The 20,933-nt window shown below is 32.6% G+C and overlaps 2 protein-coding genes across 2 annotated transcripts; one reads left to right on the top strand and one right to left on the bottom strand.

Moving 5' to 3' along the window:
* Positions 1-2,635: 2,635 nt before the first annotated feature.
* LOC130745128 (beta-glucosidase 12-like) lies at positions 2,636-17,976 on the top strand. The gene is made up of 13 exons (XM_057597267.1): positions 2,636-2,857; positions 3,334-3,403; positions 7,404-7,462; positions 9,010-9,085; positions 9,210-9,287; positions 9,380-9,467; positions 11,758-12,013; positions 14,935-15,050; positions 16,630-16,847; positions 16,931-16,962; positions 17,230-17,332; positions 17,466-17,574; positions 17,657-17,976. Exons 1-13 carry the CDS (start codon positions 2,684-2,686, stop codon positions 17,826-17,828), a joined length of 1,551 nt encoding a protein of 516 aa, XP_057453250.1. The 5' UTR covers positions 2,636-2,683; the 3' UTR covers positions 17,829-17,976.
* LOC130745129 (uncharacterized) lies at positions 9,722-10,516 on the bottom strand. Its single transcript, XM_057597268.1, has 2 exons — positions 10,113-10,516; positions 9,722-9,991 (listed from the first exon to the last, which is right to left on the bottom strand). Exons 1-2 carry the CDS (start codon positions 10,355-10,357, stop codon positions 9,775-9,777), a joined length of 462 nt encoding a protein of 153 aa, XP_057453251.1. The 5' UTR covers positions 10,358-10,516; the 3' UTR covers positions 9,722-9,774.
* Positions 17,977-20,933: the final 2,957 nt, after the last annotated feature.

Genomic DNA, 20,933 nt, shown 5'->3' on the forward strand with positions numbered 1-20,933 from the left:
CAGATTCCAGTTGTATCTCGGAGGGACTCATTCCCACCAGATATTTTGAGAAAACCACTGAGAAGCTCAGCGCTGCTGAAGGATCTAGACTAAAGATCAAGTATAAAATCCCCTCAGCTATCATAAAAAATGGTAGTCTTGAAATCGAAACTCCATTTCTGTTAGTCAGAAATTTGAGTCAAAAAATCATTATAGGGACCCCTTTCATTAAGAAGCTCTTCCCCTATAATACTGACGAAAACGGCATCACTGTTCAGCATCTTGGACAGCCTATCTTGTTCAAATTCTCTGAACCTCCCATAGATAAGACTTTGAACGTCATATCCTACAAGGAGAAGCAGATCAACTTCCTCAGGGAAGAAATCTCTTACAGAACCATTGAGGATCAATTGCAACAACCTTCTGTTAAATCAAGGATTGAGAATATTTTGGAAAATATTCAATCCAGCATCTGTTCTGATCTACCCAACGCTTTTTGGGAAAGAAGGAGCCATATGGTGGAACTTCCTTATGAAAAAGATTTTTCAGACAAACAGATTCCAACCAAGGCTAGGCCTATTCAAATGAATGAAGAACTTCTTCATTTCTGCCAAAAGGAAATCAATGATCTCCTTGAAAAGAAACTTATTCGCAGGAGTAAGAGCCCTTGGTCCTGTGCAGCCTTCTATGTCAACAAACAAGCTGAGATAGAACGGGGAACCCCTAGGCTGGTTATTAACTACAAACCTCTCAATCAAGCCCTTTGTTGGATTAGATATCCTATCCCCAACAAGAAAGATCTCTTAGCCAGACTGCATGATGCTAAGGTCTTTTCAAAATTCGACATGAAATCTGGATTCTGGCAAATCCAATTGCAAGAGAAGGATAGGTATAAAACTGCTTTTACTGTTCCTTTTGGGCAGTATGAGTGGAACGTTATGCCTTTTGGGCTAAAGAACGCCCCATCTGAATTCCAAAGGATTATGAACGAAATCTTCAATCCTTATTCCAAATTCACTATTGTCTACATTGACGATGTTCTAATCTTTTCCCAAACTTTAGATCAACATTTCAAACATCTCAATACGTTCATCTCTGTAATCAAAAGGAATGGCTTGGCTGTATCCAAGACAAAGGTCAGTTTGTTCCAAACCAAAATCAGATTTCTTGGTCACAACATCCACCAAGGAACCATCATTCCTATCAATAGAGCCATCGAGTTCACGGATAAATTCCCTGATCAAATCATTGACAAAACCCAACTACAAAGATTCCTGGGTTGTCTCAATTATGTTGCGGACTTCTGTCCTCAACTCAGTACCATAATCAAACCCCTTCATGATAGACTCAAGAAGGATCCTCCACCTTGGTCCGATATTCATACCAATGTGGTCAAACAAATCAAACTTCGTGTCAAGAATCTCCCTTGTCTTTATCTCCCTAATCCTCAAGCTTTCAAAATTATTGAAACTGATGCCTCTGATATTGGCTTTGGTGGTATTTTGAAACAAAAGGTTTTTGACAAGGAACAAATTATTGCTTTTACTTCAAAACATTGGAATCCTGCTCAACAGAATTATTCTACTGTCAAAAAAGAAGTTTTAGCAATCGTTTTATCTATTTCAAAATTTCAATCTGATTTGATTAATCAAAAATTCTTAATCCTCTTCTCATCTGGAGGAGGAGGATCCTGCTAAATATGTGGGATTTCACGACCAAAGCTCTAGTCAGTTTTTCTAAGATAAGCTGCTGACTATTTTGGATTTGTTTGAGACTTTTAACCTCAGTCTTGAGGGAATTGACTTTTAACCTCAGTCTGAAAAATATATATATATATATATATATATATATATACACTGTAAGACATCATTTGAGAATAGGATAATTCATCCTTAATTGTATTTACATTTAGATTAGATATTAAATATCTTACGGGTGAAAAAAATCTGAATTAATTAAGTGGCTTTGTATTGCAAAATTGTATATATTTCTATGGGTTAATAGTCAAATTGGTCATAAGTTTGTAAGCGAGTTTGATTTTAGTCCCTCTGACGAAAAATGATGCACTAAACGTCATTTTTCGTCAGAATAACTAAAATCAAACTCGTTTACAAACTCAAGAACTAATTTGACCATTAACCATATTTTTATTTATTGCAAATACATTTCTTCTAGAAATTGGATCTTACTCTTATATATAAAGACATTAATTGGTCAAACTAATAGTACCAATCATTTCTATTTTCTTCATATTTAAATAAGAACATGATTTCCACGGTTCCACGCCAACATCAAAATTGCATTAAAAAGTGCAGATTATATATAAGTGCAACTTGTACCATCATTTATCATGAAATATGGTGTAGTAATTTATCACTTCATCTCTTAATCACGAAAATAAAATTACTTCGATTCTCATCTATATAGTAATGAAGAACATTTTTTAGCCAGCTGTTTAACATTCCGTGCAAGCCACCGTGACAAGAAAATTAGTCACTGCTTTCAACGGTGATGCATACTCTATCTTGGTCAACACTTATCTTTTCCATACTGCAGAGTTTATTTTCCATTGTTTGTATATATCTTCAGTTACTTCCATGCTGATCTGTACTTAGACTTTATCAAGTTTTTGCTTTATAAAAGGCCCATATATTATCACACAAGAACAAGCAATACTCACTCTTCTTCATCACATTCACATGATATGGCACTCCGCACCTTATTAGTTTTCCTTCTTCCCCTCTTGAGTGTTCTTGTTTGCGCATTACCATCGGTTACTTTTGCAGAAACAGTTTCTCCCATTCTTGACGTTGCTTCACTTAATCGCAGCAGTTTTCCTAAAGGCTTCGCTTTTGGGACAGCATCCGCAGCATATCAAGTACGTGTCTTTGAATACCAGGCCGGCCGGTTGATGAATTAATAAGAAAACACATTCATGTCAATTCATAAAAAAAGTTTGGTATATATTCATTTTTTAATTTTACCTTAAAGTGACCGCTAACGCCCATTTACATGGCACCAACAAATATGCAAACATACACATCTCTTTGTACACGGTCAACAGCACATTAACTTTGAATCTGAAGATTTGTGTTCATGGTCAGTTTAGATTAGAATAATGATTTAAACATCGACAAATATCATGTTAACAAACATCCATGTTTGAATTAGCGTTGGGTGCATAGTACAAACAAATCACCGTAATCTTATAGAAGCTATAATTATGCTCTCCCAATTAAGGAATCAAATAAACAAGATATAAAATAAATCTCTTCATGTTCATTCACAGAGCTAATATGGATATAAAATATTTTCTCTTTTGTTTATTTTAACCACTTTGTTATGTATATCCAGTATGAAGGTGCAGCAAAAGAAGGTGGTAGAGGAGCAAGTATATGGGACACCTTCACCCACGAACATCCAGGTATCCATTTCCAAAAATTCAAGTGCATGTGAGTAATAAGCATAATGGGTATAGGTATTAGAGACTATATATATAAGTGTGACCACGCATATTTAAAATTTAAGTGTATATAATAAGTAACTTATATATATTTGATTTATTTATGGGTTTGTGAGGGGTAGTTTACATTTGGTGGGAAATGGAAATGATCTTCCAGGAGGGAGGAAGGAGGCTCGATGCATGGAGGCTGGGAGGTGTGGTGTTTATAGGGTTCTGGTGTGGTGATTATATATGGAGGAAGAGGAAGAAGGGAAAGAGAAAGAGGAAAAAGAGAGACTGAAACTCTGAAAGTGATTAAATTATTTTAGAGGAACCAAAATTTATCTAATAATCTCTTAGCTGACTAGTCTCGTCCAATAAATCGGTGACTAGGAAAAGTTTATACATATCCTCAAAGTGACATACCTTGATTGATTTCAAATGAAGTTCTTTTTTTATGTATCAATTGCAAGAAAAAACAATTATAAGGACTATTTTAGATTCTCTAATTTTAAGGGACTAAAAATATACTTAAATAATTGGTGAACACCTCAACAGTGTCAAACATCTAAACATCTCTGGTTTGTGAAGGTTAAAAATCAATTTGTGGCAGTTTTTAACCCACACAAACCAGGTTTGGGTTTTGCCACTATTAAAGTGTTTACCAATCATTTAAGTCTTTTCAAATGATAAACATATTCAATAATTAATTTTTTTACAATTAATATTGAATATTCCCTCTGTTCTAGAAATATTGTTGTTTTGGACATTCTTTCAATATTCCAAACAGGGCCGGCCCAAGGGTTAAGCGACCCAAGCTAGGGCTTTAGGCCTCAAAAAACTTTTTTTTTTCAAAGTAAAAAATGCCTCATATTTTTTCAAATAAGGCCTCAAATATTAAAAAAAATTCTATTATTCACCATTACCTGCCACTTTGTTTGTTGTTTCTTCCCTAATTTTTCTCAAAAAATCTTAATTGACAATTACGAGAAATTAACAGTCTTAATTGACAATTAATTGATGTTACCTATTCTTTTTCTTCACCTCTTATTCTCTAACCTCTCCTTTTCTCTCAATTAAATCCTGATAACGATTTTACTCTCCCTGCCACTCTCTCAGTCTCTCAAAGCCTCAAAGGGGAAAAAATAGAGTCTTTGTCTCTCAAACTCTTATATCCTTTGTAAAAGAATCATCCTCCATATTTTTTTTCTTTGATTAGATTAATCATTGAGAAGAACCGAATAAGATCAATAGGAAGTCAAAACTCCATTTACTGTAAGTAGTTAATTATAGCCTCTTTGCTGTGATGACATGGTTATGTTGAGTTTTGGTACAATAAAAATTCCTTTTTTCTACAATATAAAAGGACCGTAAAGTACTAACTAATTGAAATTGGATGCAATACAAATTGATTAGGAAAATTTAATAAATGATTTTACATCTCACAAAGCTCGAAAATAAAATTTAAATAAAAATTAATAAATAAATTTTTTAAACAAAAATGCATCACTTAGGCCTCAGTTACGGTTGGGCCGGCCCTGATTCCAAAATGTTTGTTGTTTTAGAAAGTCTATGCATTTTTTGGAATTTCTTTGGTAGTAGAACGATCATTGCCACTGTAAAGGCCATAACGCTTAGCATTTCTTCTTCCTTCTTTCCCGACTTGTATTGATTTGAAGTACCCCTTGTACTTCTTTTCAATATAATTATGATTGCTTATAAAAAAACCTCTCATATCAACAAACTACAACTCTTTTCTATTAAATACATTCTTCTCTAACCAAGTAGAATTTAATTGTTGCATATAGTACTAGGAAAATTAAATAAAGGTACTAAAATAACATTATACTATCAATAATTGTCATTCTAGTTTTTGTGTTACAATTCCGTAAACAACAATATTTGTGGAACGAGGGAGTAACTACTAACCATGATCATCATTTTGTCATTTACCTTGTTAATATTGGTTGCAAACGTAATTTAATGATAAAACACATTAAATAAAAGAAATAATTCAACAATTATTAATGTATTACTAAGCATGACTTTGCACTTACATGAACATATCAGAGAAAGGAAAAAAAAAAAGTTAGAGAATCTTATCATGAAACTTTAATTTCTCTTGTAATAAAGAATTGTATTGTGGTCAATGTTAGTTGTGTGTATTTGTCTCGAGACAATTTCATTTGGGGATTATCCGTAAATAAAGGCTAATAGTGTGTTTGTTTTGCCTTTTTAATTCAAGACTCAAAACGGACCTCTTTTTAAGGAAAAATTTATTATGGACCTGGTGGTCTAAAGTTAGACCACTACCTGTTGACCTGGTACTAGAGGTTTTATTTTATTTTTATTTTTTTCAAAATTAAAATATTTAATATATTCAAGTAAATTAATTATCCCTAATCTTCTCCCTTTTTCTCTCTCTCTCTCAAAGCTTCAACCTTTTCAATATTCTCCACTACCACCCACAACCCTAACTCCGATCACCCAGCCGCTGCCATCTCATCATCCACCCAACCACCACTGCCCCCACCCCACCGCCCAACTCACCAAACACTGAAATTTGTTTCCTCTTCCTCCTCCTCTTCTGTAGATCGTGGTTCTTGTGTTTCTTTGCTTCATGAAATCGACTGAAGTTTGTGATGGAAGGTGCAAGGCGTGGTAGTGGTGGTGGGGGTTGGGTGACGACAGCGGAGCAGAGCGGCACGTCGATGAGGTTGTGGGGTTGGGTATCAGATCTGGGATCGATTTGCACTGTGGGTTGCGGTGAGGATGGGGTGAGGTAGGGTGTGGGTGGGTTCTGGGTTCGAGTGGGTTGTGGTTTGCTGGTGTGAGTTGCGGTTTGCTGGTTTGGGTTGCGGTGGGGATGAGGTGAGGTTGGGTGTGTGTTCGGTGGGGTTGGGGGTGGTTCTGGGTTGTTGGGAGGAGGGAGATTTCTGGGTGATCATGGTGGTGGGTGGGTGGAAACTTTAGGAATAGAGAAAGCAGAAACCATATCTGAGTTGTAGAGTTGAGAAGAAGAAGAATAGGAGTTGGAGGGTTGAGGATGAGAACCCAGAATTGTTTTAGGCTTTAACACGAATTGAATTTTGAAGGCTATTTATGAATCTGCCAAGTTGAGAGCCTTCCTCATTCAATCTCTAATTTCTTCCTTCTAAATTTCCATTTTCTTTCTTTTTGTATCATTATTACTGCAATGAAAAGAGAGTGGTTTGTGGCTTATGTGTTTTGATTAGTAAAAATGGCATTCACGTGGAATTGAAAGTGGTGATTTGTCATGTCCTGAGCATTTCTTTTTTTGTTGGGATGATATGATGGAACGAGCCGCCACAGATTTTCTTGTAGGTGCACCAAAGCAATTTGACTTCAAGGTGTTTTAGCCCAATAGCGGGTAGCAATTTAGCAATATAACACTTCCTAAATTGTTTATTTAGGTTTTCCTATATTTTTGGAGGGGACTACGCTCGCTTTGTTGAGTACATTTGTATTATCGACTTATTTTCATCCAATAAAATTTTCAACTTTCAAAATAAATGTAGAGGAGTTATTTTTTTCTTTTGGATTTTACTAATACTATGGTTCATTATTTTCACAAATATAATTATTTTCTAATGTTCTTCCTTCCTACTAGGGGTGAGGCTCCAAACACGAGCTAACCCGTCAGCCTGCCAAAGCTAGGCAGGCGAGTCGCACAATTACAACTCGTGAGCCAGCTGCTAACCCATGGGCCAGCTTTAAAAAAAAAAATTCAAGTGTACTGGTTGGATTTTACATCCAACTCAACTCAAGAGCCGACTTGTTAACCCACGAAAAAATATTTCTTTCAAATTTTACTTCATTTTATTATTCCTTTTTAATTTAATATTTATTTGTTTGCGGGGCAACCCGTTAATCCACCAGAGCAGAATTGCATTCTTTGTGGCCACCCCTACTCTCTACTTTAAAAGATATCATAAACTAATAACCAATATGTAACATGCAGATCGCATCGAGGATGGAAGCAATGGAGATGTCGCAGTAGATGAATATCACCGCTACAAGGTATGGTCCAATTTCAAATGAGGACAATAAATATTCAATTAATTAAAGTATCCTCCACATGCACAAAACTATAATATAAATATGGAGCTGTCTAAATGACCCATGATGAAATTTGGGTTAAGTAACCCATGATCTAAGTGAACCAATCATATTTAAGATAAATTGATTGAAATTTTTACATTTTATTTATTAATTTATTTAGGATTAAATATGTTTTTGTCCCTAACTTATACAAATGAATCTAAAATGGTTTCTGAAAAAAAAAACGCAAAGATTTTAGTCCTTAAAATTATTTTTCATATCTATTTCAGTCCCTTCAAAATTTCTTCCATTAAATTTAGTCCTTCTCCAAAATTCAAAGAACGCAGCCATGGGATTCTCGGTTCACTTGGATTCATGTTGTTGTGTTCTCAAAATTGAAATATATATAGAATAATGAATTAGGCAAATGGTTTTATGTTTTGTGAATTCATGTTTACTTCCTGTAGATCCATATGAAATCAAATCTTCTCATGGTTTCGAGCATAAGATACTTCTACAGTTTTTTTGGTAAAAGAAAACGCAGAATTTATCCACAGGTCTGACTTTTATTGATCATTGGCCAATAGCCTAAACAATAAAAAATCCAATTTAGAAAGAATACAAGGCCCCCTAAACTATAATGCCTTTTATTTAAATGCTTTCTCAAACCTAATTTATGCAGTTTAGAAAAAGTGGAAAAACAAACTGAGGGTTGTATACCACCGTTTACCTATGAATTTGGATGCATTTTTCACATAACAATGTCATGTGAACTAATCAGGACCATCGATATTTTTTTTTTGAAATCTAACGGTTGATATTGCTTTTTTTTTTTACTTGCCACGGTAGCTTACCATGTTCTCTGCTTCTTCTCTGTCGCTTAAACTGTTAAACATGAAAGCCGGTCTTCTCATGGAGTCTCCCTTGTCTTCTCTATCCAGGAATTAATTTCACAAGAAATTCTCAAACGAAACAGGGAAGGCACAACAGGGTTGCTATTTCTAGGCATTGAATTGAAAATCAAGCGAATAGTTTTTAACAATTGCTTGTTTAATTCCTCTAATCGAATTCAGATATATGATACAAATAGGATTTCTTATTCTTTCCAATTATTGGAGTGAATTTATGAGTTTTCATGATGAAGATATGAATTTTGGGTTTTGAAATGATTATGAAGGAAGAATGACTAAATTTAGTGGAAGAAATTTTTTCGGGGTGAAGATAAATGTGTTTTTTATTCAGGTACCATTTTATATTTATGTGTATAAATCAGGGACAAAAACATATTTAACATAAATAAATTAATAAATAAAATATAAAATAATTAACTAACTTATCTTAAATGTGATTGGTTCACTTAGACTATGGGTTATTTAACCCAAATTTCACCATGGGTTATTTAGACAGCCCCTGTAAATATACAAAGTTAATATTCAACATATCCCACGGAATGATTCTCCCATATTAAATTAATTTTTGTTTGTGTGCAATATAAAATGATAGTTTTAGTTACTTGTATGTTACAGGAAGATGTTGGGATCATGAAATCTATGAACCTGGATGCTTATAGATTTTCTATCTCTTGGTCTAGAATCCTTCCAAGTGAGTTAATTACATATAGAATGCTGACTTTCAACTCCTATTTATTAATTTTATTTATTAATTTTGCTTAACTAGATGAATGTTCAGATTAACATTTTCTTAATCTTAAATTATTTATATATAGAAGGAAAGCTCAGCGGAGGTATCAACCAAGAAGGAATTAAATATTATAACAATCTCATCAACGAGCTGCTATCTAATGGTCAAAATTGAAATTCAAAATTGACATTTTATTATTTTCCCTCAAAAAATCAATAACAAATTAACAAGATTAAGTGAATGTTATTACTGCAGGTCTACACCCATTTGTAACACTTTTTCATTGGGATATGCCCCAAGCTTTGGAAGATGAGTATGGTGGTTTCTTAAGTCCTCATATTGTGTAAGTGCTACAAAATTTATGTTGGTACTGATACATACATGTATCACTAAATAATATATACACCTTAAAACATTATTGTTTCTATCTCTATTCTGATCACATTATATCACATATCAAATTTATGGCGTATATATTTTGTCTTCTTATCTCTCTTTAATTGGTCAATCTTTATCGAATTCTTTTTTCACCCAAATTAGGCCTTAGCCAAATCCTTTTTGAAATAAGTAAAAAAACAAAATATATATGGTGAGAGATGAGAGCATTAGTGGCAATTAGATTAACATAAACACGGATGTGATCTGTCCATTTAATAAAAGTACATGTGGCCCCTTTGCGTTCTCAGAAAGCCATCCATGTATTCACCATCACAATCGGAGGAAGTTTGACCCGCCGATCCACAACCAGCGGCTGCTCGGAGGGTTCCCGGAGTGGGTGGGTGCGGCGGAGCTGCTAGAGGTGACGGGAATGGTTGGGGAGATTGGCTTTGTTGTTTGTTCCCTTTAGTGATTTTGTTCTTGAAATCACTGAAATTAAAGGAACAAAATCATTGAAATTAAAGGAACAATACAAACTTTTGGGATTAGAAAATGGCTATGGCTGCCATGGATGACAATTTCAAAATCAGATTTTGTCATCGTCGTGAACCTTAGCAGTAGCAGAGAGTGAGATTGAGGGAGGAGTAGCGGCTCGGCACGGTGAAGAGAGGGCAGAGGCGATGGAGCCAGCGCGTGATGGAAGTCCGGACACAGCGGAGCGCGGCGCAGCCAGGGGAAGCCACCTCGCGGTTGCTGCGATAAAATGCGACGGCGTGATGCAGAGCTCGTGGTAGCAACGCGGTTACGCAAGAGTGGAGCTTGTGACGGCGCGGCGGCGGTTCGCACAGAAGCCATTGAAGGAAACTGTGGCGACGACAAGAGGTTGATGATGCTTGCCAAAATTGAGTAGAGCAATCCCTCTTTAATGGTGGAAGGGAGAAAGGAGATGAAGATTAAACGCACTATGTGCCATGTGCGAGAAAGAAGAGGAAGATAATGAAGGAGCGAGATAGAGAACGAAAAGGGAGAAACACAGGTGGTGGAAAGGGAAGCCAGAAAGGAAAAAGAAAAGATGAGCGTGGGACTTGGCAGAATGAGTGACGTAATATTTTTTAATATAGAATTAATCATGATGCATATCAAATGGTGATTATTAAGTTCTCTCATCTCTCATCATAAACCACTCATCTCACCTAACCTTGTATAAGCGCAAATATATTGTGGGACCATGTTAAAAATTAGTTTATTGGTGAACTTTTTTTCACTACTGTTCTGGAATAAAAACTCTAATGCAAGAACGGATGAGCAAACAACTTAGAGTCTTATTTAAGTAAAAAGTTAAACATGAATCATACATTATAGGATCCTCATTATATATTTGGTGTCTTGGTGAGCCCAAAACCCTAGTCATAAATACATTAATAAGTTGATTATGCTACATGAATGGTAGAGGAAATCAAGGGGAATAACATTAATTCTTTTAACTGGTCTTGAGGATAAAGGGGATGAATCTTGACTACACCTCATGCTTGGTTGTATTACTTTTAGGTCTGCTTACATGATTCTTGGGTCGCTCATCCAGTTTTGGAGGCACGCTCGGTCCAATCCAAATCCATGACGGTCCAACTACTAATATGTAGTGCACATAATTTACAATATGCTCCTTATGTGCAAATATTAATTTGCAAAGAGTTACTTTAGCTTGTGAACTAAATTTTCTTGGTCCAAAGTAGACAAAGTCATAAAATTAATATTTTTAATTATTTGGATTCAGATAATTTACTATTTTATGAATAAAGAGTATAGTTCCTTAATCATGAAAATTTAACATCGATTTAGTTTTTCAATAGTATAAATCTTGAGAGAATCAAGTGTGAGTTTGAAGTTCCACATTGGATGGAAGAGAAGATGTTGAAGAGTATATAAGAGATAATAAAATTCACAAATTCAATGCTTTAAAGTTTTGGGTAAAGATGTAGTTCATGTTTCTTGATGGTTTTCTTTATTGACCTTATATAAGGTGTGGATGGATCTCACACCCCTGATGACGCAACAATAAAATGACATTTAACCCCTCAATTTCAGTCATATACTAGAAGGGTGATGTAGATATTATTTTTCATATTCACACATTTCTTTCCAAGATAAAATTATGCATGTTCTCTTTATAATAAATCATGCACCTAAATTGAAGGTATGTATGTATATAAATAAATTTATATTTAACATGTCATAATTCTTAATTGATTAATCAGAGATGATTTTCAAGATTATGCCGAGCTTTGTTTCAAGGAGTTTGGAGATAGAGTGAAGCATTGGATTACCTTGAATGAACCATGGTCTTACAGTGGAAGTGGCTACGCACTTGGGTCATTTGCACCAGGTCGATGTTCTAAATGGTTTAACCCAAATTGCACCGGTGGTGATTCAGGGACAGAGCCATATTTGGTTTCACACCACCAACTTCTTGCTCATGCAGAAGCTGTTCATGCGTACAAGAAAAAATATCAGGTTCATTATATTGTTGTGAATTAATGACTAAATATACTTACTACTATAGGTATTGTTTGGGATTTATGACATGAGAATCTATCTATCTATCTATATCTATATCTATATAGATATGTAAAGCACACTTGAGTTTTAGCATTAAATACATAAGCAAAACTCAAGTGTTGCATTGTATTAAAAGCATCCAAAAAAATATTGTAATAAATATATTAAAAAATAATAAAATTAAAATTGAAAAAATATATATTGTCAAAAACTATTCAACTACTTACATTAAATAACAACATTTATAAACTTAAAATTTACTTGAACTATGTATTTCACAAATATTAAAAATTAAATTCAATAAGAAAATTATATTTATTAAGAAATAATTTAGATAAAATAGTTTTAAAACTACAAAATTCCTATCTATATATATATATATATATATATGTGTGTGTGTGTGTAAAGCACACTTGAGTTTTAGCATTAAATACATAAGCAAAACTCAAGTGTTGCATTATATTAAAAGCATTGTAATAAACAATTATAATTTTCTTTGAAATAAATATATTAATCAATAAAATAAAAAACTAAAAATTTGTATTCCTAAAAAATATTCAACTACTTACATGAAATAACAACATTCATAAACTAAACATTTACTTGAATATTTAATTTCAAAAATATTAAAAATTAAAGTCAATAATAAAAAAAATTATTAACAAATAATTTAGAAAAAATAGTTTTAAAATAATTTTTTTAATTATATGTAAAGGAAATTTGAGTATTACATTAAATTAAAATGTATGAAACCATAAAACTCTCATTCCTTTGTATTAAAACACATTAAGAAATGATATTTTTTCTTAGTAGAAAATATATTACAAAATAATTAAAAACAAAAACAAAATGTATATTAAAAAACTATTCAACTAATTACATTAAATAACAACATTCATCAACTTAAAATTGACTTTAAAAAAACTAAGATTTTCTTAAGTTCTCCATTGAAAAATATTAAAAATAATTTTTTTAAATAATTTTTTTTAATAAGTAATTTAGATAAAATAATTTCAAAATTAAAAAATGCAGCTAAAAGCTATTTAATATGAACTATAACATATATGTGAATTATCAAAAAAATATTTAAATATATTTTTTATCTATGATATAGTAGTAAAATTTACTCGAGAAAGCACAATAGCGATAAATCATAATGCTGTAAATTTGTTTTTGTAAGAGACTTATCCACTTAACGTGATCGTAGAGCCTCGAGGGATTAGTCTCATGGCTATCAACATGATGAAACATTTAAAAACCAAATAAGTTGAATAAATTTAAATTCACTAGATAATATTTTATATTATTTAAGTTATAATTTATTATAATTTAAAAAAATAAAATTTATTTATTTTTCTTAGTCTTGACAGGTCACAATAAATGACTTTCCCGTTTAAAAGTATAAAACTGATATTAAAACTTATTCCATGATATTAAACACTTATTACTTAACCTTTTTTTACATAATTTAAATATCTCAAATTAACTTCATAATTTTTAATATTATTAAATAAATATATTTTTTAAATTGTTAAAATTATTTCTATGATAATAATTAAATATCAATAACTAATTTTGAATAATATTAATTATTTTCACAAAAATAACTCTAATGATATTTATTGAAATGTATTAACACAATTTTTTATATATTTATAATAAAAAAATATTTTAGATTTTATTTATTTAAACTATAATAATTTATATATAATATTAAAAAAATTTGTTAGTGATCCCGTGCAACGCACGGGTATAATATCTAGTATACTTATGTAAAGGAAACTTGAACCATAACATTAAATACAATAATAGAAATGAAGACTCCTTATTTATCTCCTTGAAAAAAAATTAAACTCATGACTTTTTATTTTTCATATTACTTACTCACTATCCTTCACGATAGAAAACCAAATTTGCCTATATAAACAAATTAGACACTCATAAAATGAAACTAGGTAATGTTTTCATATATGAACAAATATCAAGAATTAAAATTAATTAATGATAAAATATAAATTATTTATAAATAATTTGGAAACAATAATTTAAAGGTTAAAATTTTCACAATGAGGTATTTGTGTATTATTTGGAAAAAGATTATATATTTTTTTATCTATTATATATTAGTGAAAATGACTTGAGAATGAGGAAACTAATTAAAAAAATGAATAAATTTAAATTTAAATTAAAAAATAATATTTTACGTTATTTAAGTTTTTTTTGAAAGATTTATAAAAGTTACAATTTATTATAATTTTAAAATTTAAACTTACTTTTGTGTTGATAAAAGCACACAAATTATGTTATTATTATAACTTATTTTATGATATTAAAACTTATTATTTAATATAAAATATTTCAAACTTACATAATTCATTTTCATCTAAAAATAATGAATGATTAAAACTAATTCAATGTTAATTATTAAAATAAATATTAAATTTGACTATATATTTTTTTACAAAAAGAAAACTCTAAATTGTCTCAAGATTTTTATAATTCTTATAATTAAAAATTATAATTAATATTCCTATAAATTATAATAATATTTATATAATGTTAAAAAATATAGTAAATAAACCTGTGAAACGCACATGTATTATATCTAGTATATAGTATACTTAATGTGAGAATGGTATGAATAATTATGACTGTTAAATTTAATTATTAACGGTCAAGATATGAAGTCATGCGAGATGTCATTTTTAAGTGGTCACGTGAACATTGAACATTAATAACTTTAATATGTGACCATTCATGATTAGTTTTAAAAGTCATGATTTATTCTTATGATTCTCGTATAAAAAAGTCATTCTCAAAAGATACATGGTCAACATTGTTGTTATCTAACTACCATGTGTAAACTCTCCACGCAGGCATCTCAAAAGGGTATCATAGGAATAACATTGGTGACTCATTGGTTCGTACCATTTTCAGATAACAAATTTGATCATGACGCTGCTGGACGAGCACTAGACTTCATGTTCGGATGGTACGTGCTTTAAACAGTACTCTTAAATAATATATTACCATAAATATCAGGGGTGCTTCAACTCATTACAACACGTAAAAATAAATGACAACATATAACATGTTGCACTGGTGCAGCTGAAATTAAAACTAATCCCTTAGAATCTTGATAGGACGCCCCTCAAAGGAAATTTAGTCTAATTCACATAAAACACACCTGAAGTCAAGGAATTTTCATGGGTAATGGTAGAGTATGTTAAAAACTTAGTCCTGAAGGTGCGAAAAACACTAGAAAAGGGGGGGGGGGGTTTGAATAGAGTTTTTGAATAAAGGGTATACTTTTCGAACTTCTTCAAAACTCAAGGGTAAGAACTAAGTGCTGAAGGATAAGAAGTAAAGCACGCAAGTATTTTATCCTGGTTCACTTGAGATAAAAGCTCAAACTAATCCAGTCCACCTGTGAAGGTGATTTCTTCCTTCTTCTGATGAAGGCAATTCACTAAAATCAATGAGTGTTACAACTGCACTTTGCTACCTGCTAAGTGACTAACAATACACTGATTTTCTCACTAGTATCCTCTTAAGAAGCTGATCTACCGATCCTCTTAAGACTAGCTAAACACTGAATCAACCTTGATTCAGTCCTCTCAAGATCCGACCAACCTTGGTCTCTTAAGGAACTTTACAATGTAGTGTAAAAGGTTTCGGGTTTACAATGAGTGTTTCTAAAAAGCTAATAGTAAACTCAGATGTTTAAGAACAGTGAAGAAATAATGCTAAGAGATTGGTTCGTATGAGTTGTGATGTAGCCGTTGCTAGGGTTTTGTCCGTTGGAGTGACAATCTTGTAAAATCAGACTGCAAGGCTGCACGAGGTAGGTGGTGGACAGACTGAGACTTGTACGATGTTGTACTATGATAGCGACCTGTCCTTTCACCAGTTGACTTGAGATCTGAAGGCTTCAGATGAACGTTGGTGAAGCTTCTGATCATCGTCAGATTAAAGCTTGGATTCTTCTGACCTTGCAACTTCTGCTTCTGAACAAGTTCCTCAGAACTTCTGAACGTCAGAGCTAGAATAGCTTGGGTCTTCAGAACCAACTTCTTGCAGGTCTTCAGAACTTGAGTCTTCTGCTTCTAGACCGTTCCACTGGAACATCTGGTCTTCAGAACTTCTGCTTCTTCAGAACCTCTTGAGAGCTTGTATCTTCAGAACTTCTGAAGGATTTGCTACTGTTCTGAACGAACATGGTATGCTTTAGAGCTCTCTTTTTAGTATCCCTTGGTTCTTCTTCTTCTGAATAAATAGGCTTGGGTCAGATTCAGAACCTGTTTGTCACAACTAAGAAAGACAAACGTTAGGGTACCACAATTGTTCATTATCACAAACCTTAATTAATTGTAATCATCAAAATATAGATATGCAACCACTGATCAAAACTTGATCTTACAAGTCCATCCATGAATCATGTTTTTACTACTAATATTTATTATTACTACATGTTATTTAGAATAGGTTTCTTATATACTACAATTAATTTTCAAAGAAACTCTTTTAACTTGTAGACAAAGAGAAATTTTTATATGTAACGATGATTGCAGGTTTATGGAACCATTAACTAGGGGAAACTATCCACAAAGTATGCGCTCCCTAGTTGGAAGTAGAATGCCAAAATTTTCTAAGAAGCAAGCTAGGCTAGTTAATGGTTCATTTGATTTTCTTGGACTGAATTACTACACCTCCAATTATGCTGCCAACGCACCTTCTTTAAGCAATGCTAGACCTTTTTTCTTCACAGATGCTCTTGCCAATCTTACAAGTAAGCACATCTTTTGTTATTACTCCATATAATTAAGTTAATTTGTTAATTAATAGCAAATCTTTTGTTTTTTTTTATGGTAGCTGAGCGCAACGGGATTCCCATAGGTCAAAGGGTATGTATATGGCCATATTAAAGTGAACATATATGATCTTCATGTTAGTTTGTTCAGTAATGATTCCCTATACGTATGGTTTATTTTTGAACATCCAATGGATATATTTTTTAACGGCAGCTTAAACTGCCACTAAATAGCGGTGGTTAAAACCACAGCTAAAGCACATGCATGTTCATCGGTCTTCGGAAAAGCTATATGTTTATGTTACATTTTCAAAATATGTTTGACTGTAGCAATGACTTTTGTTTCTAATTATTTTTGCAGGCTGCTTCAAGTTGGTTATATGTTTATCCAAAAGGAATTCAAGAATTGTTGCTCTATATCAAGAAAAAGTACAACAATCCTTTGATTTACATAACTGAAAATGGTAAATCCATCAAACTTCAGATTTGTAATCATGCAATATAAAGTTGAATGTTTGCCTGCGATTTGTTTAACATATATTAACAAATATCATGTATGAAAGAAGTTATATTTTTCATATTGTACTTGAATTGTAGGTATGAGTGAGTTCAATGATCCAACACTATCACTAGAGGAAGCTCTTTTAGACACTTTCAGAATTGACTATTATTATCGACATCTCTTTTATCTTCAATCTGCAATAAGGTGAGTTTTTTTTTTACATATATATTTTTTTAGAAGATTTTGTATACCTAATTTAATACTTTCATTTTGGTGAATTTTTAAGGGATGGGGCAAACGTAAAAGGATATTTTGCATGGTCATTGTTGGATAACTTTGAATGGGCTTCAGGTTATACATTGCGGTTTGGAATAAATTTTGTGGATTATAAAAATGGATTGAAGAGGTACCAAAAGCTATCAGCAAAATGGTTCAAGAATTTTCTCAAAAGATATTAATTATTAAACTTTGGATGACTGTTCGTGCCATAAATTATGTAATGAAATACATAAATCAAGTTTAGCTTTCAATAATTATATGATCCTTCGTGTTTCATTCTCACAGTCAAAAGCAATTGTATTCTTTTATAATAGCTACTTTGCCATATATTTATGTGCATTTCTTTGTACGTGCCTTTTTTTTAAAATATGGATTTGGTTCTTGTAAAAGAAGTGATATTTATTTTGGTCCTCATAACATCCTTACAATTAGAGGAGTAACATGATCTTAATCCTCATATGAGCCGAAGCTCTGATAACCTTTCCATGTGTCTAGTCAGGTTTGATGTGGCACACCACATGTAACTTTTAATTAATATTTATTTTACATGTATATATTAATAAACTAAATTAATTATTGGAAGAGCTCAACCAGGTTAATTATAAATTATTTAAGGAAACCTCGCTTGAGCAATGTTGCATAGTTGGATAAACTCTGGGTTTGTATGCTTCTGAGGTAGAAAATGATCAAGGATGAGGTCCACCTTTTCTCTTGTACTGGTGATTCTTGTACTTGGAGGGTTGTTGATCACCTAAGGTCGAACATCAGGTGCATGAAGCATCCACTATTTTTGCTTTGTCTATTACTCCACAATTTAGTGGCTTGGAAGCGTCCTCCAAATAGGTGTGTGCCTCTTTACATGGATGGTAGGTTCCATGGCAAACCTAAGTAGAGATAGCTTTGGTTTCATTTCGCCCCTCTGTTGGAATACTTAGTTGCTTTCTTTGGATGCACCACGTGCCATGCCTTTGAGGCATTGGCTTGTTTTCTCTTGGTAGCTTTAGTAAAAAAAAAAACGATATAAGAGGAATTAAATTGAGTCCTGAAAAAAATTCTTTAAATGTCATCCTTGAGAATTTTTTTATCAAAATTTAGTCCTTATGCTTGCGTGTCATGAATTTTGATCAGTCAATCGTCTATGTGGTAAGTCGTCTAGTGAGCTGAGGGTGACCACGTGGACATTTTAGTATCAGTTTTGGTCCTTGAAAATTATTTTAATCACATTTAGGTAGCGTTTGGTAGACAGGTGGGAAGGGAACGAAACATGACACATGGGTTTCGTTTTGTGTTTGTCATGTTTTTAAGATGGAACGGAACGGAACAAAAAGACTCCAGGAACGGGACACTTTGGTTCCCTGGAAAATGGTGGAACGGAAGGGAACGAAACGGAACACTCTCTTAAAACTTTTGCAAGTTCAAAAATACCCCTAATTTATATTTGAAATTTTATGTATCTAAACAGTTTAAAATCACTTCTTAAATCGAAAACACTTATTATATTTGTAGACAAATTTAAATGAAAATCTACTTTTTCAAAAAAATCACTTAAAATAAAATCAATTATTTTTTCAAAAGTAAAATCACTTTTTGTAAGCAATGATAAATGAGCCAATTAGAGTGCGTTAGATTCAACTTATTTAGGAAAAAAGTCACTTTAAAATCAACAAATCATTTTTTAAATCAAAATATCACTTTTTGTGTTTGTTTCGGCTGAAGCTGAAAACAGATTATATGAAACAATTACTTTAGCTTATCATGAAAATCTATGATGATAGATGAGAGGAAATAAAAAAAAAGTGATTTTAATTAGAGTAGTCAAACACGAATCAACTTAATTAAAATAAAATCAATTATTTTTTCAAAAGTAAAATAAGTTTTTGTAAGTAATGATAAACGAGCCAATTAGAGTGCGTTTGATTCAACTTATTTTGGAAAAATCACTTTTTAATCAGAAAATCACTTTTAAAATAAAAAGATCATATTCAACATGGGGTTTTCTAGAGAGAGGAGGTCCAACTTCTCTCTAGACTTTGGGACCAAGAATCAGAGTTCCAAGGCTGAGGAGGTTAGAGGTAAAGAAGCTTGGAGGAGGAATGGTGCTACGGTCACTTCAAAGGCTAGAGGTGAAGAGCCATGGAGAAGTTTCGTTGTTCCCTCCAAGGCTCTATTGAAAGGACGAAGTACTGCTAATGGTTCTGATGTTTCCCTTTCCTCAGAGAATGCAGTAAGACGCACGGTGTTCGTCGATGGATTACACGAATCCACCTCGTATCATCAGATCAAGGTGCTTTTTTCTAAGATTGGGAAGCTGGAAGGAGTCTATGTCCAACGTGTGAGGAAATGGAATAGACGAACTAAGTTCGGATTCGTGCACTTCGCTAATGATAAAGATGCTCGAACAACGATCAAGCAGCTTGAAGGGACGTTGGTCAATGGTTCTATGATGCGTTTAGGCTTGGATAGATTTCCGTTATCTTCAAGCAAAAGAAAAAGAAAAGTGACGAACGCACTGTCGTGATGCGTGTCAAAGTATTTTTTCTTTAAATGCAGTACAAGGTGTTGAACACCAGGATCGTTCTCACAAGGACTTGATAGATTATTAATTGATATTAGAGTAAAATAAAAGCAAATAAAAAGGGGGTTTGGTTGATTTGATTGAAAAGTAAGCAAACATAAATTAAAAGAGATTTAAATCAGATAAAAGAAAGTGTTAGTCATCGGATTATAACATTCAAGTGCAACAAACCTTCATTGGTTACAAAAGATTAATTCTTCCTTATTGTTTCCCTAATTCGTGAGAGTTGATTAACTAAGCGAAAATCAATTCACAATTTCCTAAACTAAGCGATTAAGAAACAGTTACGAACTAACATGAACTAAGCGAAATGCATCAACTCTTATTTCTAAAACTACGGAATTAAGCAAACCCTAGATCAGAAATAGAGATGAAGAGAATTAATAAAGAAGAAATTTACATTAAGAACAGAACCTCAAGTTTGCAAACACAAGAATATTAAAAATCCTAAGACTAACTATGGAGTTTAGCAACACATACTAGAAAAGATGGAGAGAGATATTAGGAGAAGGTGGAGGAGGTGATGGTGAGATGTGGTGAGGTCTAACAAAAGCCTAAACTCACTTATTTATACTAATAAATAAACTTGTTCATCAAGTAACAATCTTTGTTATCTAAATCTTTTATAAATCTTCACAAAATCGGGCCCACATAAAGGAGTTAGCTGCTGAACAATCAGGCATTCGCGGGTCCCACAAGAAGTCTGAAT

The sequence above is a fragment of the Lotus japonicus genome, chromosome 3 (genome assembly GCF_012489685.1).
Source record: "Lotus japonicus ecotype B-129 chromosome 3, LjGifu_v1.2".
Classification (NCBI taxonomy): domain Eukaryota; kingdom Viridiplantae; phylum Streptophyta; class Magnoliopsida; order Fabales; family Fabaceae; genus Lotus; species Lotus japonicus.

Bases quoted from the DNA above. Each gene is read 5' to 3' on its own strand.
- LOC130745128 (XM_057597267.1), top strand. From the start codon at position 2,684: ATGGCACTCCGCACCTTATTAGTTTTCCTTCTTCCCCTCTTGAGTGTT. The intron at 2,858-3,333 runs GTACGTGTCTTT...ATGTATATCCAG, and splicing joins CAGCATCCGCAGCATATCAA to TATGAAGGTGCAGCAAAAGA. The intron at 7,463-9,009 runs GTATGGTCCAAT...TGTATGTTACAG, and splicing joins ATGAATATCACCGCTACAAG to GAAGATGTTGGGATCATGAA.
- LOC130745129 (XM_057597268.1), bottom strand. From the start codon at position 10,357: ATGGCTTCTGTGCGAACCGCCGCCGCGCCGTCACAAGCTCCACTCTTG. The intron at 9,992-10,112 runs GTTCACGACGAT...CTTTAATTTCAG, and splicing joins CACTCTCTGCTACTGCTAAG to TGATTTCAAGAACAAAATCA.